Raw genomic sequence first — 27360 nt, forward strand, 5'->3', positions numbered from 1 at the left:
CTTTTTAATTCCCTTGTAAATATATACAGTTCAATTCATTCATAGATACTTCCATTCTGTACTTTTAATTTTCAGTTTTCTGATATATTAATATTTCTATTAAAACACCATTCCTACTCAAGAGTTAAATGGCAGGGTGGGAGTAGTGATTATCAAATGTTTTAATTTCTCTCTTATTCCCTTATTGTACATGAATGCCAATGTAATCATTGTATTTTTAAAATACTTATTTAGGAGTGTAACTAAAAATGTAGACATGTTTTGTAACAAGCGTTTTTTAAAAGTACTATTTAATTGGCTTTAAAATAAATAAATATATATATATATATTTTTTTTTTTTTTTTTTTTTTTTTTTTGCGGTACGCGGGCCTCTCACTGTTGTGGCCTCTCCCGTTGCGGAGCACAGGCTCCGGACGCGCAGGCCCAGCGGCCATGGCTCACGGGCCCAGCTGCTCCGCGGCATGTGGGATCTTCCCCGGCTGGGGCATGAACCCGCGTCCCCTGCATCGGCAGGCAGACTCCCAACCACTGCGCTGCCAGGGAAGCCCTAAAATATATATTTTGAAATTTTCTTAAAATTATAATGACATTGTTTTTTAAACCTCAAATATTACCTTGATGAAATAGTTTTTTACTTTGTTTCTGTTTTTGTTTTTTTTTGGGGGGGTAGTTAGGCAGGTTCTTAATTTGTGTTGGCTGTGTTCATGTACAGTTAACATACTTCACATGAAGGATTACTTGCTAATCATTGTTGATACTGTTCTGTTTCATTTGAATGCCTAATCCTATGCTTCTCTATTCATCCCGTACCTCTCATGCCAGCTATCTCAAGCTGCCCCTCCATGACGTAATTTCCTTCCTTTGAGCTCTCAATGCGCTCTTTTTTTTTTTTTTTTTTACCACTTTTATGATTTGTTGCTTTCTACTTAATTGTTGGGTTTTTTTTTTCTTTTTTTGCGGTACACGGGCCTCCCACCGCTGCAGCCTCCCCCACCGCGGAGCACAGGCTCTGGACGTGCAGGCCCAGCGGTCACAGCTCACGGGCCCAGCCGATCTGCGGCACGCGGGATCCCCCCAGACCGGGGCACGAACCCCCGTCCCCTGCATCGGCAGGCAGACTCTCAACCACCGCGCCACCAGGGAAGCCCTAATTGTTGTTTTTTAAGCCTATCCTATCTTCCCCGTAGACAATAAGTAGTGTAAGGTCAGAGTCTGATGAAAGTTTACGTTCTTATAGTGCTTAGCATAATTCCTGGTGTGCCATAAGTGTTATAAGTGTGCTTTTCTTGCTTAATCAAAAAAAGTTTACTCACTTGAAAACCTTTTCCATATTTTGGTTAATCAGTATTTTGTCTTCTTATTTTGTGAGAGTGTTAATAAGATCATTGATTCACTCTCTTTACATAACCCAAAAAGGAAGTGGCTAATGTACTACTTGGTGGCCCTAGCCTCTTCGTCCCCCTTCATACACACTGCCAGAAGTTTATTGTAGTAGTTTTCAGCCAATAACCACAATTTCAATGTTCCTCCAAAAGACCTGTTGCCATGACACATACCAACAGTCCTCGTGTAAACTACTTGAAAGCAATCGCCAACCACATCCATTTTAGGAAAGCCCCAAACAAAAACTTATCATTGAAATCCTCTTTAAAGTACTGACAGAAAAGACATTCCTGACTAAAACATTTAAGGTTTTTTTTTAAATGTACAGTTTAACAGATAAAACTACCATCATCTATATCTACATGGCTTACTTCATCGAAACTATAGTAGTCTCACCTTAATTGCAGTTTCACTCTCTGGTTTCAGTTACCTTCAGCCAGTCAACCATGGTCTGAAATATTAAATGGAAGATTCCAGAAATAAGCAATTTATATGTTTTAAATCTCACACCATTCTGTGTAGTACCTGGGACGTGAATCATCCCTTTGTCCAGCTTATCCCACCCATTAGTCACTTAGTGGCATCTCAGTTATCAGTGCTTATGTTCAAGTAACCCTTTTTACTTAATAACAGTCCCAAAGTGCTGCAATTTAGATATGCTGAAGAGAAACTGCAAACTGCTTCCTTTAAGTGAAAAGGTAAAAGTTCTCAACTTAATAAGGAAAGAAAAAAAGTTGTATGCTGAGGTTGCTAAGATCTGTGGTCAGAACGAATCTTCTATCCATGAAATTGTGAAGGAAAAAGAAATTCGTGCTTGTTTTGCTGTCAAACTGCAAAACAAACCTCAAACTGCAAAAGTTATGGCCACGGTGCAGATAAGTACTTTGTTAAAATGGAAAAGGTGTTAACTGTGTTAAGATATTTTGAGAGAGAGTGAGGGAGAGAGACACCACATTCAGAAAACTTTTGTTGTAGTATGGTTAAAATTGTTCTATTTTATTATTAGTTATTGTTGTTTATTTCTTACTGTGCCTAATTTATACATTAAACTTTATTGTAGGTATGTATGTGCAGGAAAAAACAGTATATGTCAAGTTCGGTACTATAGTTTCAGGCAGTATATGTCAAGTTTCTACTTGGGGGGGGTCTTGGAACGTATCACCTGTGGATAAGGGGGGACTGCTGTATTCTTTAAAGTCATAAGTAGTCATTGCCTTATGTGCTATTTATCGTCGGTAAATCCTATCCACTGAGAAGCATTCATTTTAATGTAATGGGGTGGTGTATCTGGTATCTTTGACAACAGAAACAGTGATGTCTGTGTCTCACTGTTTGGTGAGAAACATGTTGCATTGTTATATGGTTGTGTTTGCTTTGTTTGGGTTTTTTGTTTTTTATGTGGGGGTGAATGTTTTGAAGTGCTATTTTAAAAGCATCTATGAGTTTTGAGGGTTTTTATTTATTTTATAAATTTATTTATGCATTTTTGGCTGTGTTGGGTCTTCGTTGCTGCGCATGGGCTTTCTCTGGTTGCGGCGAGCGGGGGCTGCCCTTCATTGCGGCGCGCGGGCTTCTCATTGCGGTGGCTTCTCTTGTTGCGGAGCACAGGCTCTAGGCATGCGGGCTTCAGTAGTTGTAGCACCTGTGCTCAGTAGCTGTGGCTTGCGGGGCCTCAGCTTTTTTGCCTGTATGTAATGGACATAATAATAACTTGTTCAGGGAATTCCGTGGTGGTCCAGTGGTTAGGACTGAGCACTTTCACTGCTGTGGCCCTGGGTTCAATCCCTGGTCAGGGAACTAAGATCCCACAAGCCACGCGGCACAGCCAAAAAAAAAAAATGATAATAACGTTTTGTTCGATCTACCTCAGGGACTATATGCACAAATCCTTTTTCTTCCAATGATTACATAATATAATGCCCTAAAAGTACACTTCTCCTTGATGAAAATAGATACCACAAGATAATGAAGTGATACTTCGTGTATTTCTGTACTGAGAAAGAACTAGCTATTAATCTAAAATTTAGATGAAAATATGGACAATCATCTTTATGATACAAGAGTAAAAAAGGATTTCTTAACCAAAGATTAAAAGTGGACTAAAACAAAACAACTGGTAACTTCTCTATATTTACACATAATTTTAAAAATGTCTACATAGTACTCCTGTCATAAAATATTGTCAGTTGTAAAATACATCTTTGATTTGATAATGTTTTCTTTTCCATATGCAACTTTTTAAGTATAATATACATTCAGAAAAGTGAAAAAAGTAAATGTACAGCTCAAGGAATTATAACAAAGCCAGCATCTCTATAATTTGCACCCAGACCAAGAACTTGAAAACTGCCAGTGCCCGGGAAGACCCCACCTTGTGCCACTTCCCAACATAGCTGTCTTCTCTTCTCCAGGGGTAACCACTGTCCTGCCTTCTAATGTAATCATTTGGTTTTTGCCAGCTCTACACAAATGGAATTATAAAGTTCTTTTGTTTATACCTTCTTTTACTTAACACAGTTTTTGAAATTTATGTGCGTATAACAGTAGTTTTATTGTTTTTGACATATTCCTTTGTAAGAATATACCACCATTTATTTATCCATTTAACTTTGGGAGCCTGTTTAGGTTGTTTCTATGTTAATGCAACTATGAACATATTGTAAGTGTCTGTTAGTGCAATGGGTACATATTGCTGTTGGGCCCATACCTAGGAATGGAACTGTTTGGTCATAGAATTATTGGGTCATAGTTTAAGCTTACATTTATCTTCAGTAGATAATTCCAAAAAGTTTTCCAAAGTGATTGTACCAATTTACACTTATATTAGCGCTGTGAGGGTTACATTTTCTCCTCATCCTTGCCCACACTTGGCCTTATAAGTTTAATTTTAGCCATGCTGGTGGGTAGGTATTATTAATATCTCATTATTGTTTTAATTTGCCTTTCCTTGGTTATTTATGAAGTTGGACACTTTCATGTTAATAATCATTTGGATGATCAGTTTTGTGAATTGCCTATTCAAACCTCTTTTTCTGTTGTCAAGTTTTTGTTTGTTCGGTAGTTCTTTGTTGGTTTTAAATGTTACAAATATTTTTCTCGTACTCTGTGACTTGCCTTTTCAGTCTCTTAAAAGTGTCTTTTGAACTTAATATAGACCAATATTTAGCCATTTCCTTTATGGTTAGTGCTTTCTTTGCCCAGTTTAACAAATCTTCCTTACAGCAGCATCATGAATATAATATCTTCTAGAAGGCTTTTTAAAAGTATTTTTAAATTTCTAGATACACAGTTTATGTGGTGTTTATTTTTGCGTGGAATATCAAGATTTCTTTTTTTCAGTTTTCAGCACTGTTTATTGAAAAAACCACCCTTTCTCTGCTGCTCTCCAGTGTTACTTGTGTTGTAAATCATATATGTGAATCTAATCCGGACTCCCTATTTCTCTATCCTTGAGGCAGTACATGTCTTAATTACTCTAGTTAGAGTAATTACTCTAGCTAGACCTGTCTTAATTACTCTAGCTTTATAAAATCTTTTACTGTTTGGTAAAGTAAATCTTGTCAACTTTTTTTTAAATTAATTTTTACTGGAGTATAGTTGATTTACAATGTTGTTAGTTTCTGCTGTACAGCAAAGCGAATCAGTTATACATATACATATATCTGCTCTTTTTTAGATTATTTTTCCATGCAGAGTATTGAGTAGAGTTCCATGTCAACTTGTTTTTCTAAAAGAATTTTTTGGCTATTCTTGGCCCTTTTGCATTTACAAATTTTGGAGTCAACTTGTTAAGTTCTCCCAACAGCAACAGGAAGATTGGGATTTTTGTTAGGAAGTGCATTGACTCAATGTGGAACAAATTGACAGCTTTACAATAACAAATCCTTCAACCTGTGAACTTTAGATATTCTTCTATTTATTTATATCTTTAATTTCTATTAATATCTTTATGATTTTCTTTGTAGAGATCTTGCACATCTTTTATTAAATGTATTTGTTGATAATTGATTCTTTTATGTTATTAATGGTATTTCTGAAATTTTATTTTCTTACGGGTTACTAATAATATAGGATTTATTTGCATATTGATTTTGTATATTGATATTGTATCTTAGTAACTTTGCTAAGCTCATTCTTTCTAGTAATTTATATTTTCTAATTAAATAATTATGTTCTCTGCAAATAATGACCATTTTATTTCTTCTTTACAATCATTATACTTTTCTTTTTCCTTGCTTTCTTTGCCTAGAATTCAAATAGAAGGTGAATAATGGGCATCCTTGCCTGTGTCTAATCTTAAAGGGGAAGATTAGACATTTTGTTTAGTATTTTGTATGGGTTTTTGTAGATAGCATTTATTAGAAGAAAGCGGTTCCTTTCTATGCCTAGTTTAAGAATTTTAATCATGAATGGGTAAAAAAAAATTATCAGATATTTTCTCTGCATTTATTGAGATTATATGATGGTATAACTTTTGTCTTTTATCCTACTAAGGCGATGAATCATGTTAATTAATTTTAAAATGTTAATCCAGTCTTGTATTCCTGCCGTAATTCCATCTTGCTCATGATATATTACTCTTTTTATTTATTGGTAGATTTAGCTTGTTAATATTTACTTTGCCGTTTGTGTTTATGAGTGAGATTGGCCTGTAATTTTCCTTGTGAGGTATTAGTATTAAGATTAAGTTTATGCCATAAAATGAGTTGAGATTTATTTCCTCTTTTTCTGTTATCTGGTAGAATTTCTATAAAATTGGTATTATTTCTTACTTAAATGTTTGGTAAAATTGACCTGTGAAGCCTAGAGTTTTCTTTTTGAAAGTTTCTAATTATCAATTCAATGTTTGCTCTTTTTTTTTAATAGAAGTATAGTTGATTTACAGTGTGTGTTAATTTCTGCTGTACAGCAAAATGATTCAGTTATACATATATACATTCTTTTTTATATTCTTTTCCATTATGGTTTAATCATAGGGTATTAAATATAGTTCCCTGTGTTATACAGTAGGACCTTGTTGTCTGTCCATTCTGTGTATAATAGTTTGCATCTATGAACCCCAAACTCCTAATCCATCTCTCCCCCACCCCATGTTTCCTGGCTTCTTTTGTTTCTGTTGAAAAGTGAGCTGTTCATCTGATTTATGCTCTTTTGCAAGTAATATGTCTCTTTTCTTTGGTAGACTTTAAATTTTATCTCTCTCCCTTTCAACAATTTTCGTACATTGTGCCTGTGTTAGGTTTTCTTTGTAAATATTCCTTTTTACATGTTCATTTTATAACATTGCTCCTTAATATGTGATTTGATGACCTTTATCAGTTTGGGAAAATTCTTGTCATTACCTCACCAAACATCACTTCTTCCCCATTCGCCCTCTCTCTCTTCTGGGATTTCAGTTGTATTATGTTACATCTTACTGTATCCTTAACGTCCCTTACATGCTCTTCTGTATTTACCTTCCTTTTGACTCTTTATTGCATGATTCTCAATATTTTATTCTACTTTACTAATTTTCTCTTCAGCTATCCCTAATATACTATTTCACCCATCACCTGAGTTCTCAGTTTCATTTATTGTATTTTTTGGTTCTAGATTTTTCATTTGATTCTTTTTTATACATTATAGTTTTCTATAGAAATTCTCAATCATGTCTTAAGCATATTAGGCAAAATTACTTTAAAGTCTTTCTCTAATACCTCTGTTATCTAGATTCTTTGTGAGTCTTTTCTATTATTTTTTTGGTGTTAGTTTCCTAGCGCTGCCATAACAAAGTACCACAAACTGGGTGGCTTAAAATAATAGAAACTTCTTGTTTCACAGTTCTGGAGGCTGGAAGTTTAAAATGAAGGTGTCACAAGGCCATGCTCCTGAAACCTGTGAGAGAGAATCCTTTGTTGCCTCTTTTTCCTTCTGGTGTTTGCCAGCAATCCTTGGCATCCTTGGCTTGTAGATGCATCACTTTCATCTCTGCCTCTGTCATCATATGAGATCTTCTTCCTGTGTGTCTCTATCCTCTTCCTATAAGTACACCATTCATATTGAATTAAGGGTCCACCCATCATAACTAATTACATCTACAACCATTCTACTTACAAAGGAAGTCACGTTCTGAGGTAGTGGGGGTTAGAGCTTCAACATATCTTTTTACCGGGACAGTTCATTCCATGGCATGTTGTTTTCCTGTCTTCTTTTTTATTCCATGTTTTTTCACTGTATGCCAGAATATTCTTTATCAAGGGCCAGATATTGTATATGAAAAATTCTAGAGCAAATATAAGAGCTAAAATGTTATCTTCCTCTAGATAGGATTACTTTTGACCACACTAGCAATCCAGATTCACTGTAATCCAGTTACAGGGATTTAGGTGATTTGAAGCTTGACTTTGGACCCTAGATAGGCCAATCTGTTTCCCCCTTATTGCTAAGATGTTGCCATTCATGGTCTGACATTGCCAGTCTTTGGAAAAGCTTACTTGCAAGTCTGGCCCCTGGCTGGTATCTGGGAACTTAGGTAGTAAACAGTTTTCTACACTGATGTAAAACTTCCTTTAGCTGATAAGGAGAGTTCATTGTGCCTACACTGTTTGTATAAACAATATGGCTTATTCTGAACATCTGCTTTCCTTCTGAGAGTCTGGAATTTTGGTATGTGTTAGTCAGAGGGTGCCTACATGATGAGCTCCCAATAAAAACCTTGAGCGCCGAGTCTCTAATAAACTTCTCTGGTATAAAAAGAAAATGTTGCTGGAGGAATTAAGTGAATCTTGTGTGACTCCAATGGGAAAGGCCTCTTTTTTTTTAAAATGTGGTAAAATATATGTAATATAAAGTGTACCATTTCAACCATTTTATGGTACAATTTACATTTTTTAGCGTATGATTTAGTGGTATTAAATACATTCACAATGTTGTTCAGCCATCATCACTGTCCATTTCCAGAGCTTTATCATCATCCCAAATAGAAACTCAAGAGAGGACTTTTGAAAATTGCATCTCATTTCCTCTGAACTTCACCCACACTTCTTTTCCTTTTGGTGTTTCTCCTTTTGCTTGTATCCTTTTGCTATAACAAATCTTATACATGACTGCAACTGTATGCTGAGGCTATGAGTCCTTTTAGAGAATCACCAAGCCAGGATCCCAACTCAGAGCTTGTGTTTATCTAATTCACAGACCCTGAACTCCAGTTTTTGTTCCTCTAATCCTGAGAGACTATTGAAAGCTCTGGTTCATTTCTTAGCTTCTCAGTTGCTTTTTCCACATTAACAGGTACTCCTAAGAGAGAAGCACCCCTAAGTGCCAGGCTCACATCTCTGGGTTTCTTTCTTCCTCTGGTTTGTTGGCTCCAAATATATCCTCAATCCCTTTTTCTGGTAGCCACTAACAAATTATGTAATTTAATTAGCCATGATATTTATTGCCTGTCTTTGTCTCTTTTTTTTTTTTAACATCTTTATTGGGGTATAATTGCTTTACAATGGTGTGTTAGTTTCTGCTTTATGACAAAGCGAATCAGTTATACATATACATATGTTCCCATATCTCTTCCCTCTTGCATCTCCCTCCCTCCCACCCTCTCTATCCCACCCCTCCAGGCGGTCACAAAGCACCGAGCTGATCTCCCTGTGCTATGCAGCTGCTTCCCACTAGGTATCTACCTTACGTTTGGTAGTGTATATATGTCCATGCCTCTCTCTCGCTTTGTCACAGCTCACCCTTCCCCCTCCCCATATCTTCAAGTCCGTTCTCTAGTAGGTTTGTGTCTTACCCCTAGGTTCTTCATGACATTTTTTTTTCTTAAATTCCAGGTATATGTGTTAGCATATGGTATTTGTCTTTCTCTTTCTGACTTACTTCACTCTGTATGACAGACTCTAGGTCTATCCACCTCATTACAAGTAGCTCAATTTCGTTTCTTTTTATGGCTGAGTAATATTCCACTGTATATATGTGCCACATCTTCTTTATCCATTCATCCAGTGATGGACACTTAGGTTGCTTCCATGTCCTGGCTATTGTAAATAGAGCTGCAATGAACATCTTGGCACATGACTCTTTTTGAATTATGGTTTTCTCAGGGTATATGCCCAGTAGTGGGATTGCTGGGTCGTATGGTAGTTCTATTTGTAGTTTTTTAAGGAACCTCCTCTTTGTCTCTTTTGTTTATTGATATATCCCAAGCACCTAGAACAGTATCTGGCACACAGAGGTGCTCAATAAGTATTTTTAGAATAAGTGAAGTTGGCTTGGATAATTGATTGAAGGAACAGTAAAAGTCAAGGAGAAGGGAAATGGTAGAAAACAAGCCATAGAATTTATATACTTTATTCTTTTTACTGTCCCTAGATGTATGTAAGACAAACCATTGGGATGCAGGAAGAATATAACTCTTATTTTTTGTTTGAAAAATTAAAAATTTAACATTACTCATATTAAGTATGTGGATTGACAGGTGGTCCTCTCCTTAAAAACAATCAGTGTCATGCTTTAGTAAGCCAAGCAGTGAGGCACTTGTTCCATTTGGATCTATGTATCATTGTGGGTATCTTTTTTTAGCAATGGCAGCTGTTAAAACCTATATAGCAAAATGAATTGAACTTTACAGCCATCCTTCAAATAGTTGTTATCGCACAGAATTAAGCCAAGATTTTTCAAAACAACAAAGCATAGTTAATTATATATTATATTGCATATTATTTTATTCTTTTCAAAAATTTTCATCTGTTTCAATTTCTATTAATAGTTTTTAATGTGTGTTGACTGCTGCTCTAAATAAAAGAGAAAAATAAAGCTCAGAATGATTAACTTACATATAGATACAGACTCCATCAGCGGCAGGATCAGAATTTAGTCACAGTCTTTTAAGTGTTTATAACTTTGCTGTAAACCTAAAAAGGGCTAGGGAAAAATTGGTGGGGGGGGCGGGGAGGTCAGATATAACAAAAATGAAGCACTGTGTGTGTAACAATGTTAATCAGTGTGACTTAAGGCAGATGATTCATTGTGTCTCAGAAACTGGGACCTTAAAATCCTAACCAGAAGATCTCCACGTTCTCATATTCTCTTTCCCATGCAGTCATGCACCATAGTCCTTTCTCAGTTGTGGCCTGTGTTTCCCTCACTCAACCGTTGCTAGCCACTCCTCCATTTAACTTAAGCATTTCATTGTCAGTTTTCCCTGCCCAGCCCTATTATCTCAGAATTTCAAAGAAACTTAAGACAATCTCTTCTCAGAAATCAAAGTTGGAGACCAGTGCATTAGATCTTTTGGAGAGGACAGTAAGGGTAGAGTTTACGTGCATGGTTCAGAGATTGAGATACAGCATATCTTACGAGACACAAGTGACATAGAATCTCATTTATTTAACTGAAGAGCATATTGGTTTATAGGACTCTAGTTCAGCAATTTTGAACTAGAGTCCTATAGTCTCTTTTTCAGGTAGAATAAACATACTTGTTTTTTGTTTGTCTGCTTTGCTATGAACGTGTTCTCCTGTTCCTTTAGATTGCAGTATTCTTTTTATCCTCTTGCCCCATAAAAACATTAAGATGAAAAAAAAAACAAAAAAACATTAAGATGTATTCTTTAAGGAAAATTCCCAAAGTCATCTTATCACAAGTTCTGTATCTACTTTCCAGTTCTCTAATATATATCAATTTTGTATAGTTGACATACAGGCCTTCCTTTGCACAATTCTGATACACACAAATTTCAGTTACGAAGGTATTTAACTGTGAGTAATTGCGTAAAGTACAGACGTTACTGCTGACTCTTCAGTCCACAAATCACTACATAAGTAACAAATGCACATCATGACCAGTGACCAATCATGTCACTTCTTTCAAAGTCTGTCAGTGATTATTCACTACGCACCTGTTACTGAGTTGATGCACAGGAAGCAAAATGTGTAGTTGTGTTCCCTCCTTGTCTCCCAGTGATAAACTCATGTGATGTTTTACAAAAGTGGATAATCAGAAGAGGGAATTGGCCAACAAAGATTAAAGCACAGCAAAGAAACAAAAGGTGATACTGCTGGAAGTGGAATTTGAATTGAGCATAAATGGAGTTACAGAAGAAATAGCTGACAGTAGAAATGTTGACACTGGTGCAGTTCAGGAGACCAGATATGCCAAAAGAGGAACTTAACGAAGGTGAACTCATAAATGAGGAAAGTGCTTGTGGCATAAAGGATGAAGAAGTGACACTGGCATAATATTTTACATTAAAAGAACTCTTTGAGATATATCATGATATTAAAAGCGCAAAGGCTGTCATGTTGGAAGCTGATCCAAGGAGTGTGACCATTCACCACAGCATAGAAAAGGTGCTTGCTCCCTATCGTAAGTTGTACTAGGAGAAGGCGACAAGCACTATTCAGACTGCTCTTAATGAGTTTTTTATAATGAAATAACACTTTAAATCTCAATGTTTTTAATTTACAGTATACTAAATAAAGATTACTTTTTACTGTTTTTTCATTTCTCTATACGTTTATAACTGATGGGGAATTAATAATGTTTTGACCAAAAAAATCTTAAAGGTAATGGAACAGTTTTAATTTTTCCCATTGATTTTTAAAATTGCTTCCATAGTTCTGGCTTATGTGTGGTTATTTTTCTCATCCCATACTGCATGCAGAGTAGGAACTGCCTATGTATATGTGTGTGTGCACGTAAATATGTATGAATGCGTGCATGTATATAAAGCCTTGATTTGTATTATATAACTTCCCAAACTTGACACACATAAAAAATATTTGGATAGCACACTGTGATATACAAAAGAGATTGCTGTGGCTGAGGGGTAATGTCCAGGAAGCTCTTGCCATCCCACACCTTGCTCAGCTGCCCCAAGGACTGAGGAGATAAATATCTCAAAGACACATGTATACTCATTTAAGGCCCACAGGTTAAAACGCTCCAATGTTGAGAGAATTGTAGACTCCTTGAGGAGGTGGGCCCTCATAGCACTTAGTATGGTATTCTCTGTATATTTTTTGACCTAACTGTATTTGACATATACTATATAATACATACTTTTCATTGAGATTGCTTTAAAAAGGTAAGAACTGTTAGTGATTTTCCTCAAAGGCACATTTAGTAAATGTCTAAAAATGTTTTATTGTACATGATATTCCCTTTCTACAGTTATTAAACCATTGAAATGTGTCCTTTTTATTAGAAACGTCACTGTATAATGAGTGTTAGGAATGCAGAGGTGAAACTGAAACTTGGCACAGGAAATGATAAGTAGACGTGGGAAAAACAGATTTGTTGTAGAAGAAAGGTATCTGGTAAAAATGTTTCTAATTCTTTTTATGAGCACAAAGCAAATGAAAGGGGACTAGATAAGAAAATGCGATATTAAATTATGTGCATTTTTTTGTTGCACAGTGATTGATTCCAGGTCATGTATTTTGATAACCAAATATTGGAAGCTGAAAAAAATTAAAACCAGAATGTTATTATTTTCAGCATTGTTGAGTATTATACTCTTACGCTATTGATGTATTTAACTGCTGTAATAACATGATTTTTGTATTGACATGGTTATATAACATTTAACTAAGAGCTGTCTTTTATATCACTTCCTTGGAACATTTCAGGACTTCGGTGTTGTCTCTCAACCTGTTTTGTTGTAGAACATACGCATTACTTTTTAAAATGGAAGTGTAATCTTGAGAGTTTTCTATTTTGTTTTTTGGAATTCTAGAATTAGGTCACGTTTGTAAGAAAGTAAGTCTTTGAGCAGACTTTTGATTTTTTTTTTTAAAACCATTGGAAATGTTATGGTGTGCTTTAATTTAAAAATAAGCCAGATTTTTAAGATATTTAAAGTATACATCATGATGATTTGATATATGTATACATTGTAAAAGGATTCCTCCCATCTAGTTAAATTAACACATCCATCACCTCACATATTTATATTTTTTCTTTTTTGTTTTTTGATGAAAACATTTAAGTTCTACTCTCTTACTAAATTTCAGTTATATAGTACGGTACTATCAACTGTGGTCACCGTGTTATACATTAGATCCTCAAGACTTTATTCATCTTATAGCTGAAAGTTTGTACCCTTTTAGCCCCCAACCCCTGTGAACCACTTTCCTACTTGTTCCTGTGAGTTTGACTTTTTTTTTTTTCCAGATTCCTCGTGTAAGTGATACATGCAGTATTTCTCTCTCTCTTTCTGACTTATTTTACTTAGCATAGTGTCCTCAAGGTCCATTATGTTGTTGCAAATAGCAGAATTTCCTTTCTTCTTATGGATGAATAATATTTCATCGTGTGTGTGTGTGTGTGTATCACATCTTTATCCATTCATCCATTGATGGACACTTAGGTTATACATGTCTTGGCTGTTGTGAATGAGTAAGCCACATTTTTGTAATCTAAATTTTACCTTAACCCAGACTGTCTTAGAAATTTGTAGAGCATGCCCAAACTATACATTTAACTTTATCTGCTTGCTTTCATAATAGGTACATATTTCTCTAAAAATTTAATTTCCATAAAAATGCAACTTTAATAAAAATTAGAAACACCACTATTTTAACAGTTGTTATTCTTATGATTTTTTTTGCTATGGACACATGTAAACTTTTCTATGTTAAGCAAATATTTTAGAATTAATACATATTTCTTTTACAATCTGACTTATAATTCATTTTATTTTATTTTTTCTATAAATTTATTTTTTATTTTTGGCTGCTTTGGGTCTTTGTTGCTGTGCGCAGGCTTTCTCTAGTTGCAGTGAGTGGGGGGTACTCTTCCGTTGTGGTGCACGGGCTTCTCATTGTGGTGGCCTCTCTTTGTTGTGGAGCACAGCCTCTAGGCACGCGGGCTTCAGTAGTTGTGGTTCGCGGGCTCAGTAGTTGTAGCTCAGGCTCTAGAGCACAGGCTCAGTAGTTGTGGCACACGGGCTTAGTTGCTCTGCCGCATGTGAGATCTTCCTGGACCAGGGATCGAACCCACGTCCCCCTGCGTTGGCAGGCGGATTCTTAACTGCTGTGCCACCAGGAACGTCCGTAATGTCATTTTAAAATACATCTTTAGTTAATAAACTTAATAAAATGTCTATTTCTCCTCTTTTTAGAATATAAAGTTACTTTACAATTATTACAATTTTGTAAAAACATCTTTAAAGAGACTGGATAACTTGGCTTTTTTGTTTTTTAAATACTGCAATTGTTCTCTTTAAGTTTGATCTTTTATTTTAGGACATATTGATACATTTACTTCAAAGCTTTTCCTGCTAGAAGAAATCACCTCAGAAGAATTAAAAGAAAGACTTTCAGCACTCAAGTAAGAAGCTTTACTTTGTGTTGGGAATTTAAAAACTTAATATGATCACTAATTTTCCTTTATCTGTAAATATTGGTTAAGTTTAAATTATTTATTTTCAAGACTTTTAGTCCTTTTTTACATTGAGGTTCCCCCCTGACCCAGTTTGTGATCCATTTCACATTAATCATTTCCATTTCCAAATTAAATGTACTAGTGACACTAGTATTTCTACTTAAGACAAAGGAGGCTAGAACAACAGAGGAGTCTTCCGTCTTGGTAGTGTATGGAAGCATAAGACTCTTAGCTCTCAGGGATGTATACACTCATTTGGACACCCTAACTTCTAGAAGTTTGTTCTTTTACCAACTATTACTGTACATCAGATTGAAAGGAATTTAATTTGCATCTCACAACTTTCCGGGAAGGACTGGTGGTAGTTTTATCTCCATTTTATATATGAGGAAACTGGAACTTGGAATGACTTTCCCCAGAGCATACAGCTGAACTAGGGTGACAACCTTGGTAGTTAATATGTTTGATTCACCTTGAAGGATGGGAAATTGTCCTGACTTTTATTACTTCCATAGTTCCAGTTTTGGGGCTTGTCATAGTTTTTGAAGCCTCCAGATTCAAACTTGAATTCTCTGCTTATACTTAAAAACATCTACTTCTATTATAAGGATTGCTTCTTTTGAGGAGTAACTTTTTATTTACATATGTGAATAGAAAAGCTTTTCTGTACATTACTCACTGCCTGCTCTACCTCTTCCAATGAAAACCATTTTTAAATAAATAATAAAGGGAAAGAATTTAGGTCTAGAAGAGATACTAAATCAATATATTTCATTTCCCTTTATTCATTTAAAGTACCTCTCAATTTCTCTGGTTACCACCACCATCTCTAAAAGGCAAACTCTTCTGCAGATTAGTTCTACTAAAGGCTTTTTAAACTTTTAATCTTTAAAAAAATTTTAAACTTATAAACTTCTTAAAAAGTTTATAGTTTCAGTGTAAAATATTGATCTCTTTACAGCTGCTCTGACTCACACAAGCCAAATACTTTATGATTTTGAAGAGAAATCAGAAAATGGCAAAAAATATTATAAGTGAATCAAATTAGAAATAAATTTTGGTGTTTTACATTATTTCATCTGTTGTTTTTTTCTGCTATTGAGGATATTTCTCTTCCTGAGGAGCTAAAACTGTTAAGAGTAAGTTTTCTTGTCGCTTAATTTTATATAGATTTCTTCTGTTTAATAGGATATCAAGTTTATTTAACATCCTTCAACACATTCTAAGAAAATTAAGTAGGTAAGTACTTTGGAGGCATTTTGCATTGATATGTCTAATTTTCTTGGGTGAAAATTCATAGAAACTTTGAATATATGTTGTTAGGAATAGATAGAAAATAACCTAGAAATACAGAATTTATTCTACTGTGTCAAAGTTGAAATTGTGAAAATATAAATAAGTAGGTAATATAATAGTCTCTGGCTTCAATGAGCTTGCAATTACATTTTTCTGTAAGGCTATTGTAATGGTTTCCTATTGCCACTATAACAAACTTAGTGGCTTTAAATAACACAAATTTATTCTATTATAGTTCTGGAGGTCAAAAATCTGAAATCATTTTCAGTGGACTAAACTTGTATCAACAGGGCTGGCTCCTTGTGGTGGCTCTGAGGAGACAGTTGTTTCCTCGCCTTGATTTTCAGCTTCTAGCGGCTACCTGTATTTCTTTTCTTTTTTAATTGAAATATAGTTGGTGTACAGCATTATGTTAGTTTCAAGTTTACTACATAAACTTGCAAGTGATATGATATTTGCAAACATTGTAAAATGATCACAATAAGTCTAATAACCATCTGTCCCCATACAAAGTTATTACAATAATATTGATCATATTCTTTATGCTATGTGTTAAATCCCTGTGGCTTATTAGTTTTATAACTGGAGGTTTGTACCTCTTAAATCCTGTTCGCCTATCTCTCCCTACACACACCACCCGCAACCGGCTACCACCCTTTTGTTTCTGTATCTGTAAGTCTGTCTTCATTTTGTTTTGTTTGTTTCTTTTGTTTTTCAGATTCCACATATAAGTAAGTCATGTGGTATTTGTCTTTCTCTGACTTATTTCATGTGGCATAATACCCTCTAGATCCATCCATGTTGTTGCAAATGCAAGATTTCATTTTTTATGACTGAGTAATATTCCATTGTATATATATCACATCTTCCTTATCCGTTTATCGATGAACACTTAATTTGCTTCCATATCTTGGCTATTGTAAATAATACTGCAGTGAACATTGGTGTGCATATATCTTTTTGAATTAATTTTTTTGTATTCTTGTGGTAGATACCCAAGAGTGGAATTGCTGGATCATATGGTAGTTCTATGTTTAATTTTTTGGGGAACCTCCATACTGTTTCCCAAGTGGCTGCACCAATTTATAATTCCTCCAACAGTGTACAACGGTTCCTTTTTCTCCACATCCTTGCCAACACTTGTCTTTTTGACGATAGCCATTCTGACAGGCGTGAGGTGGTATCTCATTGTGGTTTTGATTTGAATTTCCCTGATGATTTAGTGATGTTGGGCATCTGTATGTCTTCTTTGGAGAAATACCTATATATCTTAACTTGTAGCCCCTTACTCCATCTTCAAAGTACATCACTCAAATTTTTGCTTTTATTGTCACGTTGCATCCTTAATTTCATTTGCAAAGCCATTGATGGGTAACATTCACAAGTTCTGGAGAGAGGATGTAAACATTCTGGGGGAATATTAGTCAGCCTTCCATAGCTATATTGTGTACATTTTCAAGGTGAGGAAGCAACATAGAGGCTAGTAACTCGGTCCATAGCAAATCTTAGAATATAGATTCTCTACGTGATCATTTATCAAACCATTTCATTATACAAACCTTTGCACTCCTTGTCTTACGCCCTTACCAAAAGATAAACTAAAAAACAATTCAAGAATTTGAACAAAAGGTCAAAAACCTCGACGTTCTAACTCTCCTACTTTTTATGCAACTAGATAGATGTCAGTTTCCTTATTTATAAAATGATGGTGTTGAGTTCGGTGATTTTCAAAGTACTCCTCAGTTCTGAGATTCTGTGGCAAGATTTTTGCTTTATATATTCCATTCTTCATGTTAAGTACAATGCTTAAACACGAAATTTGCCAAGTGTTTTTTTAAACTTGAATATCAATATCTTAGCTTATGTATTAGTTTTCAACTGCAGCTGTGACAAATTGCCACAAAATTAGTGTTGACAACAGGAATGTATTATCTTGCAGTTCTGTGAGTCAGGAGGCTAACAGGTCTTCTCAGGCTGAAATCAAGGTGTCATTTTTCTGCCTTCTTTTCTGTAGGCTCTGGGTATGGTCTGTTTCTTTGACTTTTGTATATTCTAGAGGCTACCTGCATTCTTTGGCTTGTGGCGCTCTTCCTTTCCTCCCTTTTCAGACTTTGAAAGGCGAGTTGAGTCTTCCTCACATCACTTCACTCTCACCTCTTTCAAAGCCGTTATCTCCCTCTGAGTCTCTTCTGCCTCCCTCTTCTACATTTAAGGACTCATCGTTAGTGAGCCCAGTAAAATAATCTAGGAAAACCTTACATTTTAAAATCAGCTGATTAGGAACCTTGATTTCACTTTAATTCCATCTTAATTCCCCTTTACCATGTAATGTAGCATATTCACAGGCTCTAGGGTTTGGGATGTATGTTTTGGGGGGAGGCCGTTACTGTGCCTACTGATATTTGTAGCCATCCATGTACATTGCTGCCCCCATGCAGCACTTTTAAGATATTCTTTCTTGAACTGTCTCATTCTCCATGAATTCTCTCTGTAAACCAAAGCATTCTTCTTTTTTAGTGAAGGAGGTTAAGATATAAAGTTTCACTGATAAAAGCGCGGTGTTTGAAATGTTACTTATTCCCACTGTCAAATCAATTATTATCCATTTCTTTATATGGGAATAGAAAATGATTGGGGAAAAAATGCTCTGAGAATAATAGTTCTCTGAACCACTTTTGTCGATACCTATTACTTTTCTGTTTAAAAACAGTAATGAATTAATGAAAAACTTATCAGGTTTGTAGGAAGATCCTTGTAAGTATGACTAGTCCTTATTTTTAATGATAGATTGTGGGAAAGAACTGATATCTTCCATTGTACCTTTGAGCTAGAATGTAAAATCCCAAAAAAAACACAGTATATTAATCGTATCACTTTAGCTCTTTATGTTGTTACACTGAATTCCTTAAAGCTTTCTAAAGAGAAAGGGAAAATGTAGATTTGACAGAACTTATTATTGTGACAATAGAGGATCATAATTAAGGGTATGGCTTTTGGTGTTCGACTGCCTGGGTTTATATCCAGGTCCTGCACTCAGAACTTTGGGCAAATTACTTAGCATGTCTGATTTTTGTTTATCTCAAATATGAGGTTAATAATTAATATTATTCCTTAAAGTTTTGTTTTGGAGAATTTAATGATGAAATGGATATAAACAGTATAGTCGTCGTTAGCTCATGATAAACATTCAGTACCTATTAACTGCTTTGGTTGCTATTATTCTCATGGCCCCTCGTATTGTGATTGTTGCACTGACTGTTTCTGCCACTTTATTTTAAACTTCTCAGTGTAGTGAATTTGTCACATTCACTTTTCTATCTCTGTTCACCTATTAGTAGACAGAAAGTAGGTACAGTGTTTGTTTAATTAATTTAAATTGTTGTGTATAGGAATGGTACGTATATGTACTTATGTACTCATATGTATATGTACTTTTCCATATGTGTTGTCCATGAATTAGAGAATTAGGCAGACTGTCTGTTTCCCATTAAATTTTTGAAATTTTACAATTTAACTGATGTAACAGTGAAAAGAAAATAATTATATATCCTGAACTTGGAATAAGAACTAAAATGAGTTGCTGAAAAGGCATGAAAATAGTTTAAAAGATTCTTAAATCTTATTTGGTCATAAAAGTGTTTTTAGAGTTGGTATCCCATTCCCCTAATTGTTTTCAGTTTTATTAATATATTATGAGTAAGAAAGTGCTATTGAATTTGACACAGTGAACCAATGAGTTGAGTTTCCTTGTGTGGATTTAGCTTGCAGGAGGGCTCCTACTTGTTGTCTCACGCAGCAGAAGATTCTTCACTCCTGATCTACAAGACCTCTGATGGAAAAGTTACTAGGACAGCGTACAATTTGCATAAAACACATTACAGCCTTCCTGGTGTGCCTTCCAGTCTCTCAGTTCCCTGGGTCCCGTTAGACCCCAGTCTCTTATTACCATATCATATCCATCATGGAAGAATACCTTGTACTTTTCCACCTAAATCACAAGGTCCCACAACACAACAACAAAAGGTAAGATCTTTTTGAAATTAAATGTTTGATTAGGTTGTTTATTATTAATCTGTTTCACTGGCTATAAAATATTTCAACCTGATGTCCACATTTGCCATGTTAATCACAACACCATTCTAAAAATAATATCTATAGGAAGCATAGATAAAGTTGTACGCTCTACTGAACCCAGTCATCATGTCAATGGAACTTTTTATTTCTGTAAGGTTTATGAGTCAACTAAAGAAAATTCTATTAGACTCCCCAGTGAGGGCATGGGTAAGGCAACCACATAGTTAAATCCCTATGTGCCTATGAAAAGCAAAGTTATAATTTTTTTGCAAGTTTTATTTATGTATACTGTTTCATTTCATTAAATATTTGAGGCAATTTGCAGAATACATGCAATAAAATTATGATGATACAATTAAAAATTAATAAGTAGGATATGGGAAAATATAAAAGCAAGTGTTAGTAATTAGTGACTGCAGTGCCTTATTAAAAGTACAATAGGGACTTCCCTGGTAGCACAGTTGTTAAGAATCCACCTGCCAATGCAGGGGACAGGGGTTCGAGCCCTGGTCCGGGAAGATCCCACATGCTGCAGAGCAGCTAAGCCCGTGCGCCACAACTACTGAGCCTGCACTCTAGAGCCTGCACGCCACAACTACTGAAGCCCGTGCACCTAGAGCCCGTGCTCCACAACAAGAGAAGCCACCACAGTGAGAAGCCCGCACACCGCAACGAAGAATCATCCCCGGTCGCCGCAACAAAGACCCAATGTGGCCAAAATTAAATAAATAAATAAATAAATAATTTTTAAAGTACAATAAAATGTTAAGATGTAAATTGTGTTTTAATGCTAAGTATTTTATCACTCAATATTTTAGTTATAATTAATGTTATGCTCTTTATAGAATCCTTCCCCAGAAATACCAGTTGAATGATATTTCTCTATCTGAAACTTTTGTAAAACCATGGTTTAGAGATACTCTTTACCATGTCACTCATTCTTTATATCATGTAAGAAGTTCCAGTTTGAGTTTAGTTGAAGGAAAAGTTTTATTCTCTACAAGTGAATCTGACTGTTCAGTCAGCAGTAACACAGTACATTTTCCTTCCCTGCTGCCAAAAATCTTTGAACCAAAATTATTGTCTGAGTTCTCTACTCTTCTCAATATGTTTACCACAGAACATCTATCACGTGTATGTTTTTCACTTCTCCATTCTAATGTTATTACTGAGAGGATCCTTTTAGAAATGACAACTTCTTATACATTCTTAGTTGACTTTGGCCAAGAAAATATATAAATGTGGTTAACTAGTTGGGACAAGTGAAAGAATGGAGAAAGTGAGTTATTAGTATTTTAAGCCATTTTAGCTACAGTTTTTGTTGGCTATTTCCAGTTTAAATTTAATATAAGTAGTGATTTTTATAACCTCCTGAGGCAACATTTTCTTGACTTAAAAATAATAATTGAAAACTTTTTTTGAAGAGTTTATGTTATTTCTAAGAGAATGATTTTGTTTTAACTTAGAAAAATCTGATGATAGTTTCACCTGTAACATTTAACTGTGTGAGTGGCTTATTCCTCTTTAGTGAAAGTGAACAGTTTAATGTCTTGACACAATTCCATGTTTTCAGGATTTGACCACATAAATATAAACAGCTTAATTATGTATATGCTGAGCATTTGTTGATTTGTGTTTTTTTGAAGATATTTCATGCATTCAGTCCAAGGACAAATCCTTAGTGAGATTGTCTAGGACCAGGTTGTTGTACAGCCAAACATTAGGTACAGTAGACAATTAGCTAACTAGTGCTTGGTTTGATGTTTTTGTAAGCCCATGGAAAGTTTTTGGTGATCTGTTACACATCTCCCTACAATCTGGCCCTACATATGTAGGAATTGCCACCATCTTTCTCCCTTACTTCCTCCTAGCGAGGCCATGGGAATGAGACTTTCTAATCCTACCAAGCTAATAAGCACAGACAGGGATTCCAGCTTTAGCAGCAAAGGAAAAGACAAGAGCTTCAGGAAACCCTGGGACGTAAGATCTTATATGGAACAGAAATGATCTAGTTATTTCATGACGTAAAAACTCATATGACAGATATCTCTGCCTCTAATACGATTCCTTAGTCCCTAGTCCACTTGAACTCAGATGTCACCTTTGTGTAGTAGTACCTTAAGCACTGATCCTGAGAGATACCCCAGTAGAGCCTGTGTCTGCCTCTTTTTGCATCAAGCAGAGCTTAATAGGAGGATCCCATTTGCTTCCTGTGCTACTCCAGACTTCTGATTCTAGTCTTTTTATAATGGCTCTGTGCCTATCCCTTTTCTCCTTCCACAACTTCTGCTATAAATATGGATCTCACACACACACACACACACGCTCATGCTCATACACACATACACATATAGGGTCAAAATGCTTGCAGTGTGGTAGATATAATTAGTGTGGTCAGTATACTTTTATAGTAAATACCAGTTGAGTGGGGAGTGGTATACATAATCTAAAAATCACAGCAATTTTTTAATCTGTATGTTAAAAAAGTTCTTCAGATTCAGACAGACAGACTGGCAGACTCAAACCCTAACTCAAATTTGTCTTTTCTAACCATCTAATTGTAAACCAAAAAATGCCCCTAAAGAGACAAGATATTAGGTGAGGGTAGCTGGAGTTTGATTCATTCTTAGTGAGCCAGTAGCCTCTTGGGGCAATGGTAGTAATATTTCTGTTGTATAAGGAATATGAGAGAGTGTGATTGGAATTACAATCATTTCCAGGTCTGAAACACACTGGAGAAGATGTGAAGAAATAGAAGGGGGTGCAAGGTCACTAAAGAAAATAGAGGTAGATATGGACAAGTTCTGGGAAAATGGTTTCAGACTGTACAGCTTTTGTCCTTCTCTGTAATGCCTGGCTTTCTCCATTACCCCATTTTAAAATTTTATACTCTTCCAGTGGCCAAGGGGGGGATGACAGTATTTCCAGACCTCATCTTCAGTGGGACTGCAATTAGCAAGGGATTGCATCCTAAGAATACACTCTCTCTTCCCTAGACTGTGTGAGCTAGAAAGTGGGATTGAGTAGCAACTTGTGCTGAGGAAGAGTAAATATTAAGGTAGAATCAGCACCCCAACAAAGCTTCTTCCCCCTGCTTCCCTTCTTCCTCTTTTCCCATCCTCTGTAATTGCCTTCCAATTTTTCCTTTCCTCTTTTCTTTCTTTCTTTCTTGCTCTTCCAGCCTCTCAACTCAAATTGGGGTCTTTTTTCTTTTCCCTTCGTTTCCCTTTTATTCTTTTTATCCTCCTTTTTTGGACTCTTCTGTTTTTCTTACTCTGTCTCTCTTTCTCCATTTCATAATTTCTTCTCTCTCTTTACCACCTCTGACCTTCTTGTATTTCCTTTCCCTCCCTTCCTATTTTTCATTTCTCCTGCCCTTCAGTTTCATTATTGTAAGCACATTTCTCTAAAGGCCTGTCATTCCTTCATTTTCTCGTTTAGCGTTTCAAACTTTCCTAAATTTAGCACAAAGTGTGGTTTTCCTCTTCACTTCTCTCCGTTTACCCTGATGTATCTCCTTCCCTGATTGTTATTTGAAAGTTTCGTACTTTAAAACTCTATCAGATTAAAGCTTGCTTAGAAGCAGTTAAGTGGCTAGGGATTAAAAATATATAAAGGACCATTTGCAAGGAAATTAGTCCATGTGTAAATAATAGAGTTGACTGTGTTTAAGAATGTTGTAAACATTGTTAAGCCATCCTGTTCTTTGCTTCATCTCTTAGGTTGGTGGAACAAGAATGCCTACCCGCAGCCGCAGGAATTCAGTTTCCATGGAAACCAAAAGTCTGCCTGCTCAGCAAGTTGAAAATGAAGGAGTGGCTCCAAGTAAAAGAAAAATAACTTAAGGACTGTACCATGGAAAATGAAGAAAAACCAGTTATCACAACAATCAATTTAGAAAAGTTTGAGGGGAAATATACCTGAAAGATCTGTAGGCAAGAGGAATGTTTTTCTTTCACTGTTCTTGAGAGTTTTTATAGTGCCTTGCAAATACACATTGACTATGTGAAGCAGTGATCCAACTAAAATGGAATGTTGTGCTCTTAACACCTGATGTTTGAGGAGACTCCAGATATGGTTTAACATTATCGTGGCAGGGAAATAAAGAGAGAAGAAAATATTTTTATAGTAGACCTTTTGCAAAAAATTTTAAGTAGGAAAATAATTTGCTTTTTTTCGAGAGCAATATTTATCATTATGTATTATGTTAATAATTTGAGTTGTATTGCCGGTCTGTTGAGGTTGGCTCAAAAGGTTAAATCTTGCCACTGTCAGAGATAATTTTGAACTACATAAACCTTATTTCTGACCCATTTGACAGTTTTTATATACTACTTTAAAATGATGATTGATGCAGGTTAAAGAAGTTAATATCTTGAAAAACTTGGTGAAATTCCATTGCAGAAGCCAAAAAGGAAAATAAAAAACCCTCTGCCTCTGAAAATTCACAAGTAAGTTAACAGTTTTTTATTGGGCAGTCATCAGTTTAAAAAGAAAAAACTCTTGTGGTGTAACAGGTTCGGTGACGAATGCCTCTATCTCTTGGCACAAATCCTGGCTAAGTTTTGAAATAGGCTACTAAAAGCAAAGAGATGAGTATAGTTTCCAGAAAAATCTCATATTTCAACCAACAAGGCTAATGTGTGGTAAAACGGAAGGTATTTTTCTTCATCTACACTGATTCATTTAAATTTTTCAGGACCGTGGAGATGAATTTGGAAAAAGGCATGATCAATTGATGTTATTATAGTCAATAATAAGAAGGGATGGACTTAAGAAGGGATGGACTTATTTAACTTTTGTATTCCTCCTCTTTAATGTGCACTAAATATGTGCATCTTTTGTAAAATACAAGCTTTGTAAGATAGGGCAATATTTGCTGTGTTTTTGGAATTTTTTATGCATTTTATATTAATATAAGAAACTAGTCCTAGAAACCTTCTCAACTGTTATAAATAGCAGTTAAGTATTTTATTTACTACCAAGTTTTGATTTTTTTGGTTGGTTATAAAATTTTTTTCAAATTAATGAGCAATTACTAGTAAAATTGTTTTATGCATTTTAATATATAGTTTCCTCATCCTGCCATTCCCATTTTAAAATATTGAGCTTGGTTTTCAGTGGTCTTGATCTTTTTTTAACTTTGTCACATACCCATATTTCCCAGAAATATTCCAGCTGTGAGTTATTTGGCAGTGAACCAAGGGAGAGGCAGGGATTCCCTTGGAATTTGCTCTTTTAAAAAAACTAAACAATGATTGCTTCAGACTTCTGAATACCAGAAAGAGTTGGCTTTCATTTTTTTAGTATACTTTTTACTTAGTAAAATGTGTGATCTTACAGGTGGTTATTTTGAAATTATCTTAGCCATCTATCTGAGTAACCCTAGACTTTGTTTTCCACTTGTGCTTTATCAAGCCTCTTTTTTCTAATGTATATTTGATCTTGTGTTCTTTTTCTTGATTTTTAGTACTGAGAATGTATAAACAAGAAAGTGACATTGACAGTATGAGCAAAGATTTAAAAAAAAAAACAGACTCAATGTTGGCAAGAATGTGATGAGCCTGACCCACTTATATCTCTGAGGTGAAGGTATAAACATTTCGTTCAGTAAATGTATGAGTGCATCTGTACTGTATGCCACACAACCTAAAGTAGGTCCTTATGTTTACCCTCTGATAAAATTCTTTTTTCATATATCACAATATTTGTTTATTTAACTTACTGTCTTTCTTCTTGAATAGAATACAAGCTATGCCAGGGTAGGGCATATTTGTTTTGTTCACTAGTATGTAACAAACACCTAATACAGTGTCTGTTGTAGTTGCTCAGTAGATATAAGTTGAATGTAGGAATAAATGAATGTCTAGGTATCGAGGATAGATTTTTCTTTTCCTCAGGAGCTAACATTCTAGTGGAAGACACATGCTGATCTATGTGATAAGTGCCCTGATAAAGTACTATAAGAAAGTCATCTAATCTGGACCTGATAATTAAGGAAGGTTCTGAGATAAACCTTGAGCTGAGTCTTTTAAAAAAGAGTAAGAGTTATAAGGAAAGAATGAAAGATCTTCCACAATGAAAGAAAGCAGCATATGCAAAGGTGAAAGATGGCCACATTGTAGGCTGTGAACGTGGAGATGAGAGAAAAAGCTATAGGACACGACAGACATGCCATGCTGTGACATTTGAATTTTGTCCTGTGCAATGTGGGAACCAGTAGTGATTTTTTAATAAAAATAAATAACATGATCAGATATATTCTTCAAAAAGTTCTTATTGGCATTAATCTAGAGAATGGAATGGAGCTGGGAAAGACTATAGGGAAGGAGAAAAGTTGCAAAGGTATGTTATCAAAATTGAAAAATGGTAAAGGCCCTGAACTAAAGCAATAAGAGTAGGGATGGGGAACTTCCCTGGCAGTCCAGTGGTTAAGACTCGGTGCTTCCACTGCAGGGGGCACAGGTTCAGTCCCTGGTCAGGGAACTAAGATCCCACATGCCGTGTGGTGTGGCAAAAACAAAAAAAAAAGTAGGGATGGGCTCAAGTGATGGAAGAAAAAAAATGATAACTTGGTGATATAGTTGGTAGGGAGAGTCAAATATGACTTCCAGGTTCCTCATATGGGATACTGGGTAAATAACTGTTACTTACTGAGAAAGTACGAGGAGGAGTGTGATTAGAGTGGAGAGGGAGCTCACTTAAAATGGTCGTTTCCATTCACCACTCGTATTCCTTGGATTCTGGGCCTGGGTGTGCCATTATTGCCTCATAACAAGTTACCCCAAAACTTACTAGTTAAAACTACAGATAATTATTATCTCAGAGTTTCTGTGGGTCAGGAGTCCAGGTGCAGCTTAGCTGCGTGCCTCTGGCTCAAGGCCTCATAAAGTTGCAGTCAAGCTGTTGGCTAGGGCTGCAGTCGTCCGAAGGCTTGCGTGGGCCTGGAGCATCTGCTTCCAAGGAAGCTGTCTCGTGGTAGCAGTGGAAGTTCTCAGTCTCTTGTTGGCTGTTAGCAGGAAGCCTCATGCTCACCACATGTACCTCTCTATAGGTCTGCTTGAGTGTCCTCTTGACCTAGCAGCTGCTTACCCCAGAGAGAGCAATCCAAGACAGGGCAAGGAGGAAGACACAGTGTCTTTTAAGGCCGAGGCCTGGAAGTCAAATACTGTCATTCATGCCATAGTCTCCTTGTTAGAAATAAGTCACTAAGTCCACACTCAGGCTTCACCTCGTGAAGGGAGG

The 27360-nt window shown here is 35.7% G+C and overlaps 1 protein-coding gene across 19 annotated transcripts in view; it reads left to right on the forward strand.

Moving 5' to 3' along the window:
- Positions 1-27360, forward strand: part of ICE2 (interactor of little elongation complex ELL subunit 2) — an 86041-nt gene that overhangs the window by 41563 nt on the left and 17118 nt on the right. For 6 of the 19 annotated variants that reach the window (XM_089907144.1, XM_022579664.2, XM_089907148.1 and 3 more), the window contains 4 exons: positions 14607-14691; positions 15916-15984; positions 19803-20064; positions 23838-25814. In XM_089907144.1, the coding sequence (XP_089763270.1) occupies positions 14607-14691; positions 15916-15984; positions 19803-20064; positions 23838-23960 (539 nt within the window). In that variant the 3' untranslated portion in view covers positions 23961-25814. The other 13 variants (XR_016392083.1, XR_016392084.1, XM_089907154.1 and 10 more) reach the window with 11 other exon arrangements.

This window comes from Delphinapterus leucas, chromosome 2, assembly GCF_059928025.1.
Source record: "Delphinapterus leucas isolate spDelLeu-1000000601 "Yukka" chromosome 2, BTC_Dleu_Yukka2, whole genome shotgun sequence".
Classification (NCBI taxonomy): domain Eukaryota; kingdom Metazoa; phylum Chordata; class Mammalia; order Artiodactyla; family Monodontidae; genus Delphinapterus; species Delphinapterus leucas.